Here is an 18,453-nt window from a genome sequence, read left to right as displayed (position 1 = left end):
TCTTGCTCAAGTTCTACTCTAAATGTGTTTATCGATTTATTTTAGTCAATCACATAAGTTTCATTGTAATATTCTAATAACTAAAAGTGCAATTTTGTTTGCCAATATTTAAAAACCAATATTCTATTGTCATACCTCCCAAAAATAAGGGAAAAAGTGAAAAGGGTTGTGCAAACATGAAGGACTTATTAATCATCGTTTCAGCAGTAGGGGAGGGAGGACATGCCACCTTTGTGCAGAAAGCCACACCCGCCTTCCTCTTTCACTCGTTTGCTCTGCCACACCCATCATCAAACCACCACCACCTGCTGTTGCCTTGGTGGCGGTGCGGTGGGTGAACCGATGGCCCCTATAAATCCACCACCTTCATCTACCCCTCCTCACCTCACCACCCTCTCTCTCTCTCTCTCTCTCTCTGAAGACCAGCCGGCCATGGGTTCCGTCAAGAACGCGGTGCAGCTGACGCCGGAGGAGGATGAGGAGGCGTGCATGTACGCCATGCAGCTCGCGAGCGGCTCCATCCTACCCATGACGCTGAAGGCGGCCATCGAGCTCGACCTCCTCGAGATCCTCACCAAGGCCGGCCCGGGCGTCAGGCTGAGCCCCGCGGACGTGGCGGCGCGGCTGCCCACCAAGAACCCGCACGCCGCCGTCATGGTGGACCGCATGCTCCGCCTTCTGGCCGCCTACAACGTCGTCAGCTGCACCGTCGAGGCCGACGCCGAGGGGAGGCCGTCGAGGACGTACGGGGCGGCCCCGGTGTGCAAGTACCTGACCAAGAACGAGGACGGTGTGTCCATGGCTGCTTTAGCTTTGATGAACCAGGACAAGGTCCTCATGGAGAGCTGGTAATCCAGTCTTTAGCTTCGCATCTTACAGTTAGTATGTAGCATGGCGGCGCTACATGAAGTGATCGATTTAGAAGATGTTAAGATAAGAGCTTAAGTAGTCTATGATACCTAATTTAGATCGGTTCATTAGTCTAAAATCTATTATATATCACTATGATCTAACCCGAGATATGCATGATCTGATGGCAGGTACTACTTGAAGGATGCGGTGTTGGACGGTGGCATCCCCTTCAACAGGGCGTACGGCATGACGGCGTTCGAGTACCACGGCACCGACCCCCGCTTCAACGCGGTGTTCAACGACGGCATGAAGAACCACTCCATCATCATCACCAAGAAGCTCCTCGACATCTACCGCGGCTTCGACGACGTCAACCGGCTCGTCGACGTCGGCGGCGGCATCGGCGCCACCCTCTTCATGATCACCTCCAAACACCCTCACATCCACGCCATCAACTTCGACCTCCCCCACGTCATCTCCGAGGCGCCGCCCTTCCCAGGTCTTCCTCCCTTCTGTTTCCCTTTCGTCTCCACGATACCATCCCGTTCTGCTCATATCGTTTGCTGCAGGAGTCGAACACGTCGGCGGAGACATGTTCGCGAGTGTTCCCTCCGGAGATGCAATCTTGATGAAGGTCGGTCAGCTTCCACCTTGATTAAACCCCCTCATTTGATGATTTAGAGTCCAACAAGCTCGGTTAAATGTTAAATTAGAAGTCTTGAGAGATAGTAAGTCTGAACTATGGCATGAACTACAGTGGATTCTCCACGACTGGAGCGACGAGCACTGCACGAAGATACTGAAGAGCTGTTGGGAAGCATTGCCGGAGAAGGGGAAGGTGATAGTGGTGGAGTGCGTTCTACCGGTGGTTCCGGAGCCAACTCCCCGAGCTCAGGGCGTCTTCCACGTCGACCTCATCATGCTGGCTCACAACCCGGGTGGGAAAGAGAGGACGGAGGAGGAGTTCCATGGCTTGGCCAAGCAGGCCGGCTTCTCCGGGTTCAAAGCCACCTACATCTTCGCCAACGCTTGGGTGATAGAGTTCACCAAGTAGATTGCACTTCCCATGGCAAGTCACTGAGTCAGTCATATATGCTTCTTGCAGGTTTCCGGCTTGAGCGAGTTCATATATCGTTTTCTCGAGTTCATCGTAGCTTTCAATATTGAAACATGAAAACAACGATGTAAACATAAAAAATATGATTATGTTATTATATGAAAAATTTTAATATCATAAATTGAAATTAAATAATGATAGATCAAATGGTATGATTACGAAGTGTTATTCAAAATTTTTTTATCTAATCCGTAAATGTACCATCGTTAAATCTAAAAGAAATAACGATGTCGATTATGATTAAAAAAAGATGAGAAAAGATCTATAATTTTTTAATATATATCTTAACATTATTCGGGATCATACACATTTCAGTAAATACTTGATAGATAATATATATATATATATATATATATATAATTGTGATGCGTGTGTTAAAATAAAAAAATAAATATTTGTTGAGTTTTAATAAAATAATAGTATATAGATATATATAATAAAAAAGAGTTCATAGATCAATAAACAAAACAAAATAATTATATAATGAAACTGAAAATAAGAAAATATTAGGATAAGATTTCTAATAAAAAAAATGAGAAGAAATAAAAGGAAAGGAAATGTTGATACTGACATGCCAACTTGCATCCAAAAATAATAATCTATTGCCTGCACAAAGGTCGATCAGAACGGTAGATTTGTAGTTTGCTTGAAGGAATGGACCATCGAGGCTGCTCCCACTGTGCACTAAACAAAGGAAGGCAATGAGAGATGGTGGGTTCCCAAAGGAGTGCGTGCAGTGCACTCAACCATGTTTGGTTTGAGTGTTTCCCATATTAGTCGAGTCTTTTGTGTCCTATCTGTGTTTGCTACTCGAGTGGGTCGGTTTCTTTAATGGCAAGGAGGAGGAACATTTCTTGCCTCCTGTGTTGTGTCGTGTTGGTGCGTCGGAGGTCTCTGTGTTCCGTCTCTAGAAACTCACATGAAGATTCTGTTCTTGGCTGTCTCATTTGACGGTGTATATAAGTAAAGGACATGGGATCATTTATTTTTCTACCACAGTTAACATGTTGGCATGTTAAAAGCCATCTATATCTCTCTCTCTCTCTCTCTCGGGATTCCAAAGTGTTAAGATGACTAAGGTTTTATCTCGCAAATCGTGACAACATTAACACATAAAAAGGTTCAAAATATAATATCATATCGATATATCGATCAATTATTAGTACGATATGTACTGAATTGTATCGAGTTATATCGATCATATCGACATATGATATACTAAGATGTATCGATGTATCATCGTATCGATCCTCTATCGGAGTGATATGTATCATCCGTACCAAATGATATGATACGGTATTGTAAATCTAAAATAGGTTTGTTTTGTTGTATGATGGTGCAATATATCGAAAGTTTATAGGATAAAATAGATAAATCGAAACATAAATATATCACAAAATATCTTAGAGAGTTCAATAATTTAATTGTTTTAAAACCTATTCAAACTTCTCTAAAACTATAATAATATTTTTTACATATTTTATATTAATTTTTATATTTTATTTCTAATTTTAGAGTTAATAGATGGTGAAATAAGAGATTTTTTATTCAAGGTACATTAGTGTTGACTCTTATTTTCTGTTATTTGACTTAGTTATAAAGTCATTGGAGAGATGGTGACATTGCTGAGAGGAGATGATGTCGCTAATGAAGCTACAGAGGATGTTGTCGTAGTTGGCTATCGAGAGGACCAAAGGATGTCGTCATAAAAAGAATATGATTACACTAACCGTTGTCACTAAAGAGATAAGAATGTCATCGTCGTTAAAGGAAGAATGTTACCACAGAAAAGGTTAGGATGCTACTACCGTTTATCATCGAAGAAAAGAGGATCACTCATCACCATTGTCTATCATAAGGTTATACCACATCGATGTAATCTTCGCTTAGGCGTCTCCCTTTGGTTTTTGATTCAACCCAAACTCGACTCGATTAGATTCGTTTTAAACGGTCCAACTTAAATCAAGACCTAGATCAAACTAATGTCGTGCTGACACCAGCACGATCAATATAAAAGGGTCACACCCGTTATATGAATATTTCTAAAAATTTAAAGAAAATTGTGTTCTTGATAAATAAAAACAAACAAACAAACATGAAAACATCAACTATCCCAAAACAAAAACAAAAATGTTCGGAGCTCTGCAGTCGCGATGTGTCAGCACGACGCTTTGACTCCTGCTCTGCTGCTCCGTCTTCTCGTTACTTTCACGTTCACGTGAGGATTTGTGGTGGGTCACCGCACCGGCCTCTCCGCCCGTGATCGGGGCGGAGCACGGGCGCGCATGCCGACGAAGCAACGATCACGGGCCTTAATTGTTGCCTCCTGCTGCGTCTTCTGGAATCAGGTAACGTCAACAAACACTGTTTGATGTGTCGCCCTTTCTCTCTCTCTCTCTCTTTCGTCTTGATGTTTATCTCGCATGTACTGATTCCTCGGAAGACCATTACAACTCGATGTATCATTACACAAAAAATGCATCACTAAAGCTATGTGATTACAATGAAAATGTTTGATGATATATCTGTATAATATATGAAAAGATTAATTCTTGATGTTATGTTTCGATTTCATCTCATAGATCTCCATCTTACATTCTATCCGGTTAAAAGGTCTAAATCGAGATCCAATATCGGTATCAATGCCACATCGTGTTGAGGTAGATACGTCTCTGATGTGACGCCAATGGACACACCTTATACGCCGAAGGGATATGATGGTGTACGAGAGAAGCCCCTATAAATGGACTCCATTTGCCCGCCCTCCCCCTCGTCTTCGTCGCAAGTCCGGTCGCTGAGGGACATCGACGATGGAGTTGCAAGGGCGCAGCAGCATCTCACTCCCACTGGTATCACCGTTACCGTCTCTGTTCTCTCATGGCCTCCTCCTCCTCCTTCTTCTTCTTGTTTTAGGTTGAACGGAAGCAGAGTATGGACCATTTCCTTCTCCTCTGCTTCTTCTTTGTTATCATTCCCTTCTTCGCCCTTTTTCTGATTCTCCAAAAAAAGCTTCATTTTTTACTTCTATGCATCCTTTTTCTTCAAATGTCGATAAAAGAGTGATCTTTTTTGCCAAAGCAAGAGAGCGACTTGACGCATTGCGTTCTTGTCATCCCTTTCTTGAGTTCCTCCTAAAGGAAAAGGAATCATTTTTTTTACCTTCGAGGACACGGAAAAACCGAAACTTTAACTCGTAGCCTCTGATCTCGGATTGATCCGTTCATCTTATCAATCGATGTTGAAGCATGCAAACGAGAGGATGACGCTGCGGATTGCGTTCTTGCTCCACCTCTTTTCCTGGAGTTCCACCTCAAAGATCGCTTCTTCATCGCAAAAGAACCGTCTTTTACGTGTCGATCCTGCGAGGAACAGTGAAAAGGATCAGAGATTTAGCTCCGTTGTAAATGTTGATTCTTCCCTAACCATTCATCGTCTTTTCGCTGCCAGATTCTAGCGACGTGGCTGCTGGTGGCGGCGGCGTTCATCGGACCGGCGGAATGCATCAGAAGAAAGCGCCAGTTACCCGGTGGCAGCGACGACGGCAAAGGCGGAGGGGTGGAGCAGTTCAAGTACTCGGCCGCCGCTTGCCGGGCCCACACGGCGTCCCTGTCGGACTTCGGCGGAGTCGGCGACGGCGCCACCTCCAACACGGCGGCGTTCCAGGCTGCGGTTTCGCACCTCAGCCAGTTCGCCTCCGACGGCGGCGGGATGCTCTTCGTCCCCGCCGGTCGGTGGCTCACCGGGCCCTTCAACCTCACCAGCTCCTTCACCCTCTTCCTCCACCGCGATGCCGTCATCCTCGCCACCCAGGTAATCTCCCCGCCCACTCCTCCTCCTCGTAATTGATACATTGCAGAGATGTGATGACATACCTTTGTATGGTAAAACATCGTCAGCCTTTATCGTTGACGCACGGAGTCAAACTGCAGAAAGTATCTGCAAGCAGGCAAGACTAACACATTTAGTTTGGATATATGCTGCAACAGGATATAAAAGAATGGCCAATCATTGATCCCTTGCCCTCTTACGGGAGAGGAAGGGATGGGCCTGGTGGAAGATACAGCAGTCTTATCGGTGGATCAAACCTCACCGATGTGATCATCACAGGTACCTGTTTGCAGCTTCTTCCCTTTCCGTGAAGTAAGTCACTGTTCTGAGACTGAGATTTCATTTCATGTCAGGGGACAATGGAACGATCGATGGGCAGGGCGCCTCGTGGTGGTCGCAGTTCCACAGCAACAAGCTCAAGTACACTCGAGGATACCTCATCGAGCTGATGCACTCCAACCAGATCTTCATCTCCAACCTCACCTTGCTCAATTCCCCTGCATGGAACATCCATCCGGTCTACAGCAGGTCTACTTCCATTTCTTGTACTCGAGTCTTCCGTCGTTCTCTGTTTCCTCACCGCATCGGTTGGGTTGTGCAGTAACATCGTCGTTTCCGGGATCACCATTCTTGCACCGGTTCATTCCCCCAACACCGACGGAATCAACCCAGGTGCTCATGCTGTTCCGTGTAGTGTGTGATTAGGGATACATGAGTTGCTCAGGTTCTTCTTCTTGATCTGACAGACTCCTGCTACAACGTCCGGATCGAGGACTGCTACATAGTGTCCGGCGACGACTGCGTGGCGATCAAGAGCGGGTGGGACGAGTACGGCATCTCCTACGGGATGCCGAGCCAGCACATCGTCATCAGAAGGCTCACCTGCGTGTCGCCGACCAGCGCCGTGATCGCCCTAGGGAGCGAGATGTCCGGCGGGATCCGAGACGTGAGGGCGGAGGACATCACCGCGCTGAACTCGGAGTCGGGCATCCGGATCAAGACGGCGGTGGGCAGAGGCGCCTACGTGAAGGACGTCTTCGTGCGGAGGATGAATCTGAACACCATGAAGTGGGTCTTCTGGATGACGGGGAGCTACAAGTCGCACCCCGACGACAAGTACGACCCCAACGCCATCCCGGTGGTGGACGGGATCAGCTACAGCGAGGTGGTGGCTTACAACGTCACCATGGCGGCGAGGCTGGAGGGCATCCCCAGCGCGCCCTTCACCGGCATCTGCGTCTCCAACGTCACGGTTCAGCTGGCGAAGTCGATGAAGACGCCATGGTACTGCGCTGATGTCGCAGGGGTTTCGAGCGGTGTGACTCCGGCAGCTTGTGCTTCGCTCGCAGATCAGGGGGCGGTCGCTGCGCCATGCCCGTTCCCTACTGATGCTTCGCCCATGGATGGCTTCCAACTCCAACAGTGCACTTATATAAAGTCCTACGATGCTTGACCCTGTAAGTATAGCTTCTCGTGTGTAAGTCATCAGCACCTGTACGACTGCAGTGGATCTTTACTATGAGTGAAGACTTTACACAATTCTACCATGCTTGGAGTCATCGCTACAGGACAGTAACAGGCTTCGAACAAAGGTAACATTAGAGTTTGCCGACCAACCAAAACAATTGAAGAGTTTAAGAAGAATGACCGAGATCATACCTTTATGGACGAAATCTGTATCTCGCCTCTATTATACATCTCACGCTGTTGATTCAGCCTTGTCTACTGCATCACTTCACCTATTTCTCATTTGGAAGATACAAATGAAAACCAATCCAATTATGACGAAAGCATAAAAATCTTTTAGGCTATTGCAAAGAATGGAAAAAAGGCAGATGCTAAACCGACCTAAATCAAAATTTTATTAGAAATTCTGCTAGTCACGAAATAAGCAATTCAAGTACTGCAGAAGTACAAACACTTTGTAAATTACTGTATACGAAACAATTTTTCAATCACAGGCCACTGATCCATCCACATATTTAGAAGGAGCTTTTTGGAACAAAATTGCACATAAATCCATCAACAATCAATGATCCCTGCATGTAATCATGTTAACTTAATTCTAACATATTTTCCATTTAAATCCTACAGACTCAAAAACTTACATATATGTCACTGCAATTGATTTCATTACCTATCATAAGAAAGGTCCAGATTATGATAATACCATTTAAAACATGTTACGAACAAACTAATACTAAAAATCAATTATCCTTACCTTTTACTAAAATCTATAATGACAAATATACTGAATGTGTAAGCTTCTAGAATCATTAGATAACACTTGTAACCAACAATTTGGGTAACACATGTAATCAACTACTTGTAGGCTACTAGTATCATATAATAACACACTTGTAATTGTAATCAACTACTCCCAAGGAATTATCTGATGCAGATAGATATCAAATATATCTGATAATTGGGAATGAAGGTACAATAACCCATAAGATGGTTAACAGTGAGGCAAATATTTAAACATATAAAAAGATACACAATCCATTAAGATACACAATCCATTAGGAACCATATTAAATACAAATGACAATAATCAAACTACAACTTCAACATTGACCTAATAATGCCAATCTGAAATTGCTTAAACTTCAAACGAGTATGGGACTGGTGTCTCTGAACCAAAATTGCGGTGCGTCCATCCAAACTTCTAACCTGGGAGATCCTTAACATGTTACAAGATAAAAATGTAAAACAATATTAACATAGAGTCACACTAAAGACAAATTGCAAGTTCTGGTGTTTGGATGGACATCCTAAACTAACTGCTATATACATCATATCTTGTTACCAGACAGTGAGGAAGATTACCTGGAAAGCATGGAGGAACATGTTTCAGCATAATACAGGATAAGATGCACAAAATGGCTTTTTTGCTTCGTCCTTGTGCGTTCTTGGCTTTTCACCCTCAGTGAGCATTCTCATCATTGTATCTACCATTGAAATTATAACACCTTCCAAAAGATCATTTTTACTGAGTCGAACCAGATTACGAAATATTTATAATACAGAGAGAAGCCTGCCATGCCTTAAGCCCTTAAAAGTCCCACCCTTCTCCATATTAAATTGTTGAAGATGGAGGTACTCTTGGACTCATAACAGTTCCACGTCCAGTTATGCTTTTCAAGACTGCAACCAGACACCCCCTGGTTTCTCCGACATTCAGCTGTATGAACCTATCCAGAAGCAAAGCACAAATCAAATCCAGCTTAAATTTTCTATGAATCAACCTCAGCACCCATCTGAAAGCAAGGGTGTAGTAGTTAATGACAAGCATCAATTCATTTAGAGAAAATTGGAGCTCAACATCAACAATTTCAAGATGGTAAACACATTGTCCAAAACTTATCCATCTAGTAGAAGAGATACTCTCCAGTAAAATCTCCTAACCAAAAGGTTGTACAACAAATTACAAGAACATGTCTAGCTGGAAGTCTGAATCTACATTACAGTATGGTGATTCTTTCCAAGTGCTTAAATATGTAGAATAATGGAATTAGGTTCTAGCAGCACTAAGAATGTTAATTGCCCGTAAAATTATGCATTCCTTGCCATGCTAGCCGGTTCGATCGTTGTGCCACTGGAAAAGAAAATTAAAAAATGATGGTAAACAGAAGTGTCAACACAAAAAAGAAACAAATAAAATACTTACCCAGCATAGCTTTTCCTTCTTGGGTGCAACAAGCAATGACAAGGCTTGGAAAGAAGTAACGAAGCCCACCCAGAAATAATTGGGTGGGATGTCCCTTCTCCTCTTTACATGGCCAGGCCCAACGAGGAGCAGAAAGGAGCAATGAAATGAATCTCCGTGTAGTGTTGGGGGCTTATGGCCTCAAAATATCAAAACTTGTTGAAGCTTAATCAAAACTTGTAATAAAGCACCGAAGGCAATTTATAGACTTGGACTGGTTAGCGGTCCAATTAGAGCAAAAGCTGCCTGATTCAAGCCAAAAAAATTGGGTCAATTTAGAATTCACAAAGCCTTCATGCATAACAGAGGTGCGATCCTAGATTCATGAATCACTCCCTTGTTGGAACTGTATGTATGTTTGAAACATCGAAACCTTAAAATGTATATAAATGATGACTACTATAAGAAAACAATATGTCAGATTATGCTGTTGCCATGAATAAATCTAGTGCATAATTTGCCGTGAACTAAATCTAGTGCATAATCCTTTTATCAATGTACACAAGACATGCATGGATATGACAAAACATCCAAAAAGGAAGAAATTACTATGAAACACACCATTTCTGAAATCTCAATTCACACAATAAAGTTTATACAATTGATTGTAAAATGTCCTAGACAAGAAGCATTCCACAATAAACAAGAGTAGAATCTGCAAACAATGAGAGAAAATATAGAACTACAAAAGAAAAAAAATCCCCTTCCGGAAAACAATTAAACATGAAATTGAGATAACGACCACTTAAGCACAGCTCGACAACCAACTAATCCCTTCAATCATAGAAACTCATCATTTAGTGTTCTTTTCCATTTGTGCTGGTTTAAGTAAACCAGAAAATGATCATTTACCCAGTTTATATTTTCTTGTAGTACAATAATGCAATTAACTACAATCCCATGTACTTGTTGAATCTAATTCCATAACTCCACCCAACAATGCTCCGATCATTCGACATTGAAGAAAAAGCAAATGAAACTTGTTCCTAACTATGACACACGTCTAGTACTAGAAAAAATGGCAGAAATAAATAATTCAGAAGGCAAAAGTAACAGGTATGATCACTACAAACTTATGCAAATTGTTGGGAAGTATTATCAAATGTCCAAGGTGAATTACATCATACTAACTAACAAAAGTTTTTTGGAAAATGACACAAGAGGTTGTGCAATTATATTGTTATTATCACAACAGCAACAACAACAAATCATAATGTACACTAATACCATTTGACAGAAAAAAAGGAGATAACAAGTCTTTCGCCAACACTTGCTATTAGTATCAAGGAAGTCCATTTCACCTGGACTGGTACAAAACGAGTGGCATGTACCGGTCCGGTCCAACTCAACATAAAACAAATAAAAAGAAAAACACCAATTGGGGCTCGTGAACACGAGCCCTCTTCTCATGGGGCATGTGGAACTGATGCCACCGTTGCTGCTGTTCGATGTTGCTGCTCATACTATTTGCCACCACCACCTACCTCCTGGTACACTCCCTCCTCTTCTTCCTCCTCTTACACCGCTTCCTCTTCTTCCTTCTCTCTCCTCCACCACTTCCACTTCTTCCTTCCTCCACCTCCTCCACCACCTCATCTTCTTCCTTCCTCTTCCTTTTTCTTCCTCCTTCCTCCTCCTCCACTGTGCCTTCCTCTTCTCCTTCATCTTTGAAACACTGGTAAATATCGGTGTACTATGTTGGTACACTAGTACCGACCAGTACTGGACATACTGGTCTGGCCAGTGACTGGTATGGGTCCGGTACATGATATGGCATTCCTTGATTAGTATCAAGAAATTATAACTTCTTTACAAAAAACTTATGTCGTGAAATCCTGTTTCTCACCTTCGGTGTCCAGATGAAGAGTTTCAGGCGTAAGAACTTTCTTGATTTGGAAACGCCATAAGACTTTGGATTAGCACTTTTAGCACTCCTATATGTTGTAAAACCATTTTAGCATAAAAATCCAATGTCAGGTGGCAATAGAATCTCTCGTATGAAAGCAAATGCACAAACAAGAACAGAGACATTCACATGCATACTCAGTAACTTGAGCTCTCTAGGCACAGAACAGTTACATAGGCCAGCTCCTCGATGGACTATATACCCAAAATCACTCTGAATGCTGGGCCACTAATGAACATATTCTCTTCAGTTGTCCCAAGAAACAATAAAGCAAGTGATGATGAAATGTTCCAACGAAATCAATAAAATCAATATTTAAGATGCCATCAGAACATCAGATCAGCAACCCCAGACTTCTAGTTCAAGGAGCAGCAACACCTACCAAGAAGAAGCAAAGGTTAAAGCGGTCTTTGTTGACAGTTACATCAGCAGATCTCCATATCAGAGCTGATTCATGAGAAAAATGCATATAGCGTAGCAAGGCCTCATTTCATAACAAGAAAAGAGGATTTCATTCAGAGTTAGATCACTATGCAGAAATTATATTAATACTGATATATAACATACCTTGGAAACTAAAAAAGATCCATATGTAGGTGATTCACTTGTCAACAAAATGACCAGCCTAATCAAAGAATAAGAGTCAGGCCAAAATAATACTAGACCCAATAGACATCAATAATAAAGCTGGAAGTACCAATACCATTCAAGGAATCAAAAAATCCTCGTGATAGAATTTTACTCCACGCAATCAATATTTGAAATGATCTTTTGAAGTAGCCTGAATTTTCCGGTTGAACTTGGAACAGAATTACCAGAAAAGTGGGGTAACTCATTTTCCAGCACAGAGTAAGCATCAGCAAAAGCCTGTCCATATCAATGTCATGATGGTTTGACATAACAAAAACTTAAATACATCCATGGAATAAGATGTAGACAATCATTATCAAAATGCAATACATAAAGCTGGCTGTGAAGCTTATATGGTTCGGTAATATGTGCAATGCAGCAAAGTGAATAGCAGTGATAATGCACAAATGCAAGTTGCATGTGCTGCATAGGCCACATGTTCATAATTTGTGGTAGCATATGATGCTTCCTTTACACCAAGGATTTTAATTTCGGGCGGTACCGTTGATCTAGCCTCGTATAAGATGATACAGGGCTGTATCAGGCGGCAACGGTCGATATTTCGACCGTTACCACCCGAAACAGGTCGGTAACGGTCGATTTCGATCGTCGCTGCCCGCTACCGACCGGTATCAGCCTGGCTGCAGCAAGGGAAAAATAAGCATCAAGGGAGAAGAGGGAGAATCGGGAGAACCTCAACGCTTCCTGATCCAGCGCCACCCTCCCTCAACGATCCCGATCCAGGAGGTAACAGAGAGGCAACGGCTCAGCTTCTTCGCCGAAGGCCGGAGATGTCTGCGACCTTCGACGTCTTCGCCGAATGCCGCAGATGAGGAGAAGACCGCGTTCTTCTCCTCGTGCGAAGACGTATGCAACCTTCGACGTCTTCACCGAATGCCGCAGATGAGGAGAAGACCGCGTTCTTCTCCTCGTCTGACGTGACGAGAAGAAAAGGAGGCAACGTCGCCGAGGCAACATATGCCTCCTTTTTTTCTCTTTTCTTATATTATTTTTTATATTTTATATATTAATTTTTTTATTTTTATATTATATGTATATATATACCGAGTGGTACACCCTGGCGTACCACTCGGTACGCCCATATCGTATCGTACCAAGCAAAGCTCGGCATGTCGGTACGATATGAAACTAAGAACCTTGCTTTACACCTTTTTATTCTTGTTAATAAGTAATCTTTTTAAGCTGAACTATACAACATTAGTTATTACTTCTCAAAATCCTGAAGAAGTTACTACTTCCCACTTGCTTCACAATATAACAAAATGAATATAAATGTTATTGATCAGTGTACTCTCTACAAGCATGATTTATTGTTACCATCTCTGTAATCTGCCACAATTTTATATTTTTCCTAGATATGAAGATCATGGGTATTTATATATGGACCACATAAACTACTGCATATAGTATATGTACCATACTATATAATCTAATAAATTTGCTCATACACATATGCCAATAAATTTACAAACATGAACACATATATGCACCATCATTATTGTAATGATCATAACCATCTAAGCTTTTTTCTATAAAAATAAGACCATTTAAGAGTACTAGAACACCAGGATCTCATTAAGTTGCTGAGCAAATATTGATAGCTGACAATCGGAGTCATATCAACTTCTCAACAATTGGTAGACATTGAATATAAACCTAGAATTTAAGTTTCGGGTACAGACCCATAACTGTTTGTACTCAGACTGGTACAATACCATTTACTGACGGCACACCGGACAGTACCATTCAGAGGAAAAGGAGGAGGAGGAAGGGGGAATCCGATGGGTCCAAAATGAATGACGTCTTTTTTGACAGTAAGACCAAAGGAACAGGGTCCTCCACCCCTCACAATGTCATCAAGCTAAAGTCCTAAATCACAGTGATGAAGTGCACACCTTGCAAAAGCCCTGAAGTCATTGAATCAATCAGTGACTAGAACAGTTTCAACCAATTATGATCTAGACCAGCTGAAATAAAGTAGTTCTATACACTTTCAGCAGTTAATGCCAAGTACAATGCAGTTCATAAACAGTCATCACTCAGACCAGCACATACTGATCATATCACACAATCATGCGGCACAGATTTTTAAATCCTTGATATAACTACTGTGGCCAGGGAACTAAAAAGTGTCAGCAGACAGAATAGCAACCTCTATCCACATTATTTTCAAACATAAATATCTTCATGTGAGCCTTGGAAGACAGATGACAAAATTTGTATTTTCAAGACTATTTTTCAATATCTCCAAATGGAAACCAACAGCAACCACGAACCTGTACTTAAGCCAGGCTAAATACAGGTTTACATGTGTGATTGGCTAGTAAATTGGAGATCATTCACATTCTTTTGGATGAAATCGGAACTTCAGATGTAAGCCCTTGTCCTCCTACCTTATCATTTTGTTCTCTTTTTTCCCTCTCTAATTCTCCTATCATTTCTCTTCTATCAGTATCTGTCAAATGAATCCACAAGCAGGCTATCATCCAATTCAATCCAAAAAAGTTCCCCATTTGTTTAGTTTTACCCAATCACTGTTAGTGTACACCTTGCAACAAAGTTAGATCAGAGTGGATGATCTAGTGGACAAACTTTCAGTGATTAGCGACACAAAGATCAATGAACAACTCAATCAATATGAAGGAAGCATTAATTTTCAAATTACCAATGCATGCCATCCACAGAATACTCAAACTACCCGTACTGAAGCATGTCAGATGAAATACTGAAGCACTTAAATTAACATATTTATTTTCCTAAAAGCAGTATATAGACAAACTAGAGATCTAAAAATCATAACCATGCAGAAGAGCAGGAATCTATAAGAACCAGTTAACTACGGCAAAGTCAACAAAAGCATGTTCCAATGAGCCCAACCAATAGAATTGATCAAAGGTGGTCACAAGCATTCCAGCGATTGGGTTGATAGGAGATACTCATGAATGTTTCCATGGTCAAGGAGCTGATGAGTAAGATAGCCGAACACAATAGATGACTTAAATCTTGACACTGTGATTTTACCATAAGACCATCAAGTTGTCACAGAAAATGATCAATAAAGCTAAGAGCAGTTAATCAAAGTTCTGACGAAGAGGAAACTTGTTTTGGGTCCATCTCACCAACTATGAGGAAGTAGGCAATAGGGGAATATTATAGCATATCAAGGACATGACAGGATACAGCAAAAGGAACTAATAGTCTGGCCAGGTAAGATTTAGGATCAGATGAATCAAACTTCAAGGTTTTTCTAAACTGAATTGATTTCTCTTTCCACTTTCTAGCCAACATCATAAAACTAAGAAACCAAGGCTATTCATACTAACTTTAGTTGGTCTTTCCTATTTGTAAAGATTTTCATGTAAATTGTGATGTTCCCTTTTTGTCACACTTCTTGAAGTCTTAAAACTGTTCCAAAAAGTATTTTATTGTGCACAATTAGTGATTACAATTTAATATAATCAAAACTCCTCAAGTCATGACTAAAAATATTAAAGAGGACATAGAGTAGGTCCCCTTAGACAATTTTGTGTCAAGTATCATAACATGAGTTATGAGTTGGTATCTATAGATTAGAGGGGGTGGTTGTTGGAATGAACTGGTAATTTCCTGCATATTATCATGAAACAAACATAAATAAAAAGGGCATAGTGCATGATGCTCCTTACCTCTAAATACAAAGAGCCAATGTGGAATCTGGGGAGAGTCAATGCACGCAGTCTAACCTTACCTCTAAACACATAGAGATGATTTTCGTGACTCAAACTCTAGTCTATCAGGTCATAAAGGAGCCTTTCCATTGTACCAAGGTCTACTTTCATCCTCATGAATGAAACGTAGCTATATAAAATTCTCATGAACGAAATATAGCTATCTAAAATTCCAGGCCTTATCTTTGATTTTCTCTTCTCTCTTTTATTTCTCTTCTCTCTCGTTTGATCTCTTTCCTTCAATTTCTTGTATTCTTGAATGAAAATCTAGGGAGATTACCATACAATTTTAACTCCAACTGAAATCCTGTATATATTGTTTGGTTCCTCGATACTGGTGTACTTTTGGAAAGTCATGTATAAAAAAAGTCAAATATTGCAGCAATCAATATAAGATGGACTGGGCCTCCAGTGCTACAATTACATAATTTGTTCTCAACGAAAAGGTTGAAAAGCATAGTACAAGAAAATATTTGTTTACCTAATGAAACCTTACAACTTTAAAGATCCAGGGAAACTGTGCAGGCTGAGTTTACCAAGTAACCTGGTATATGATGATAAAAACCCAATAAAAAAATAACAAAACAGAACTCCGGCTCTTGATTTTAGTGACAGTACAAGTGTCCCCAACAAGCATCCATTTAACTCTTTATAAGTTGCAAAAGTATTATCATAGTAGCAACATATATCTAGGAAGAAAACGCAAAATTATGCAATGCAGACCAAGGACGGGCCAAAGGTAGTGAGGAATTTCACGCATCAAGCTTCGTGATTGTGTTCATGCAAGAAAAGGGAGGCTGAAAAGCCGTAAATGCAGAAAAAGCTTCCAAGCATACCAAGTGAAACATAGTATTTTGTAACTGTAGATTAATGTGCATGAAAGAATAGAAAATCAGGAACTGACCTTGATACACTGATGTATACGGAAGCAGTTTCTTCCAACATTATTAGTTGGATAAAGAGGGTCATCAATATGAATTGGATCGATGCTGCAAATCAAACAATAAAAATAATAAAAAGCAAGTCAAGATGCCACAATCTGGAAGTCTAACTAAATAATACATAAAATTCCATTATCTAACCTGAGTCCTCTTTCCCGGTTCATATAAATTCCACTTCCTTGGATTGAAACACGCATATGACGTGGTTCAAAAATATACCTGCAAGTGAACAAAAAAAATATGGGATTAAGTTGCATGTTTGAATTTTGATTACACTGAAACCAGATATACTCTCGAATCATACAGTGGGAAAATCCCATAGAAACAGAAATGTGGCCATGCCAAAATATGTTCAAATGTCCATAAATGTTTGACTAGAAGAAAACCTAAAGCAACATTTCCTTACCCAAAGAAGTAGAGAAAGTCCATCAGAAGGCCACCAAGGTTCTGCCAAAACCACAAGTGATATAAGTTACAGAGCTGAAAGTACATCATCAACTTTGCAATTCTTAGTCATGCTAGAAAAGTGTATAACATCAAATATCTGGTTTACAAAATTCATTTATCACAAAAGACTACACAGCTAAACAAGTCATGTTGTACAGGCTTCTACCTAAGGAACCTAAAATAAAGAGCATGATAAAAACTAAGGAAAAAATAATTAATGTTAGTCAGGCTCAAAAAGAGAGAGAGTTTCCTGAACTGTATCATGGACTTGTGAGAGTACACATCGGAGAGCCTTGCAGAAAAAACAAAAGACAATTAAATGTTTCAATAAATAAAAAACACTGGATAGCATGCAGTTGCTCCTTTGCAATCTAGGTGACCAAGGTTTGAAGATATGAAAACTACTTGCAGTAGTAAGGCTGTGTACATTGACCAGCTCTGCAGACCCTGCATTAGTGAGTCTTATGCACTGAGCTATCCTTTTTTATTGATTAACATGTGGTTGATCCAAGATATGAAACTAATAGGCTTTCATTTGTGTCTTGCCCCCCACTAGAACAGTCAATCCTGAAGTTCAATTGGCATGTTTCATGGAATAATATACCTAACCACATTCCATAACATGCTGATCCAAGTATGAATCACACTACAAGAAATGATTTCACTTGTGCATGCCATTCAACATACTAGCATAGACAAATAAAAAAGGATCAGCAACCCTGGATGGAACAAATTAAAGTTAAAGCATGTTATTCAATTAGCATTTACCATTTTATCTGTCATGTCTTGCACCACTTATAAAGTTTGATTAACCCTGACTCCTAGTTCATGATGAAATAAAAATTCATTTTTTTTCCATAAAATACTGAGTACTTACTTGGTTATTAGGCCGACCAACATGGTGTTCATGCTGCAGAAAACGTATAATCAACAACACCTGCACATGGCCACACGAGCAACTAACACCATAGAATCCTTTGGACATATAAAAATAATGAAGCATGAAAATATATCTTCAGCATTAGCTCAGCAACAATTCCTATCTGGATAAGAGACCAAGACCTATGGCGAAAGATAGTTCTACTCCAATACCAATTCAAAATATGAGAGTTCAAATTTTAGCAAAATACCACCATGTATCATCTTTAAAGCAGAAAGACAAGGAATGATGAGGAAACATCAGTTTCAAAATTGTAATATGAGAATGTGTCCTAAGAAAATGCCCTTATCATCAATGTAATCAAGATCAAGATTGTCCTCAACTTACATGGAAAAGTATACCGGAACAAACATAG

At 40.7% G+C, this 18,453-nt stretch overlaps 3 protein-coding genes across 14 annotated transcripts in view; 2 read left to right on the top strand and 1 right to left on the bottom strand.

Annotated features, from left to right (window-relative positions):
- Positions 1–266: 266 nt before the first annotated feature.
- LOC135608343 (flavone O-methyltransferase 1-like) lies at positions 267–2,104 on the top strand. The gene is made up of 4 exons (XM_065101105.1): positions 267–848; positions 1,041–1,351; positions 1,422–1,486; positions 1,610–2,104. Exons 1-4 carry the CDS (start codon positions 343–345, stop codon positions 1,904–1,906), a joined length of 1,179 nt encoding a protein of 392 aa, XP_064957177.1. The 5' UTR covers positions 267–342; the 3' UTR covers positions 1,907–2,104.
- Positions 2,105–4,018: 1,914 nt separating this feature from the next.
- Positions 4,019–18,453, bottom strand: part of LOC103978659 (uncharacterized) — a 29,552-nt gene continuing 15,117 nt past the window's right edge. For 2 of the 12 annotated variants that reach the window (XM_009394523.3, XM_009394529.3), the window contains 10 exons: positions 18,036–18,095; positions 17,118–17,158; positions 16,853–16,930; positions 16,675–16,759; positions 12,116–12,279; positions 11,980–12,037; positions 11,353–11,790; positions 9,468–9,752; positions 8,627–8,991; positions 8,202–8,470 (listed from right to left, as the gene is read on the bottom strand). In XM_009394523.3, coding sequence (XP_009392798.3) covers positions 12,151–12,279; positions 16,675–16,759; positions 16,853–16,930; positions 17,118–17,158; positions 18,036–18,095 — 393 coding nt within the window. In that variant the 3' untranslated portion in view covers positions 8,202–8,470; positions 8,627–8,991; positions 9,468–9,752; ... (1 more) ...; positions 11,980–12,037; positions 12,116–12,150. Of the gene's footprint in view, positions 5,906–6,080; positions 7,253–7,456; positions 7,537–8,201; positions 8,481–8,626; positions 8,992–9,117; positions 9,396–9,467; positions 9,753–11,352; positions 11,791–11,979; positions 12,038–12,115; positions 12,280–13,745; positions 13,971–16,674; positions 16,760–16,852; positions 16,931–17,117; positions 17,159–18,035; positions 18,202–18,453 lie in introns of those variants that run through there. The other 10 variants (XM_065101089.1, XM_065101091.1, XM_065101088.1 and 7 more) reach the window with 10 other exon arrangements.
- Positions 4,679–7,344, top strand: LOC103979506 (probable polygalacturonase). The gene is made up of 6 exons (XM_065101094.1): positions 4,679–4,818; positions 5,417–5,779; positions 5,956–6,076; positions 6,151–6,325; positions 6,399–6,469; positions 6,544–7,344. Exons 1-6 carry the CDS (start codon positions 4,780–4,782, stop codon positions 7,248–7,250), a joined length of 1,476 nt encoding a protein of 491 aa, XP_064957166.1. The 5' UTR covers positions 4,679–4,779; the 3' UTR covers positions 7,251–7,344.

This window comes from Musa acuminata, chromosome BXJ2-3, assembly GCF_036884655.1.
Source record: "Musa acuminata AAA Group cultivar baxijiao chromosome BXJ2-3, Cavendish_Baxijiao_AAA, whole genome shotgun sequence".
NCBI lineage: Eukaryota > Viridiplantae > Streptophyta > Magnoliopsida > Zingiberales > Musaceae > Musa > Musa acuminata.
This window is presented reverse-complemented; position numbering and strand designations above follow the sequence as displayed.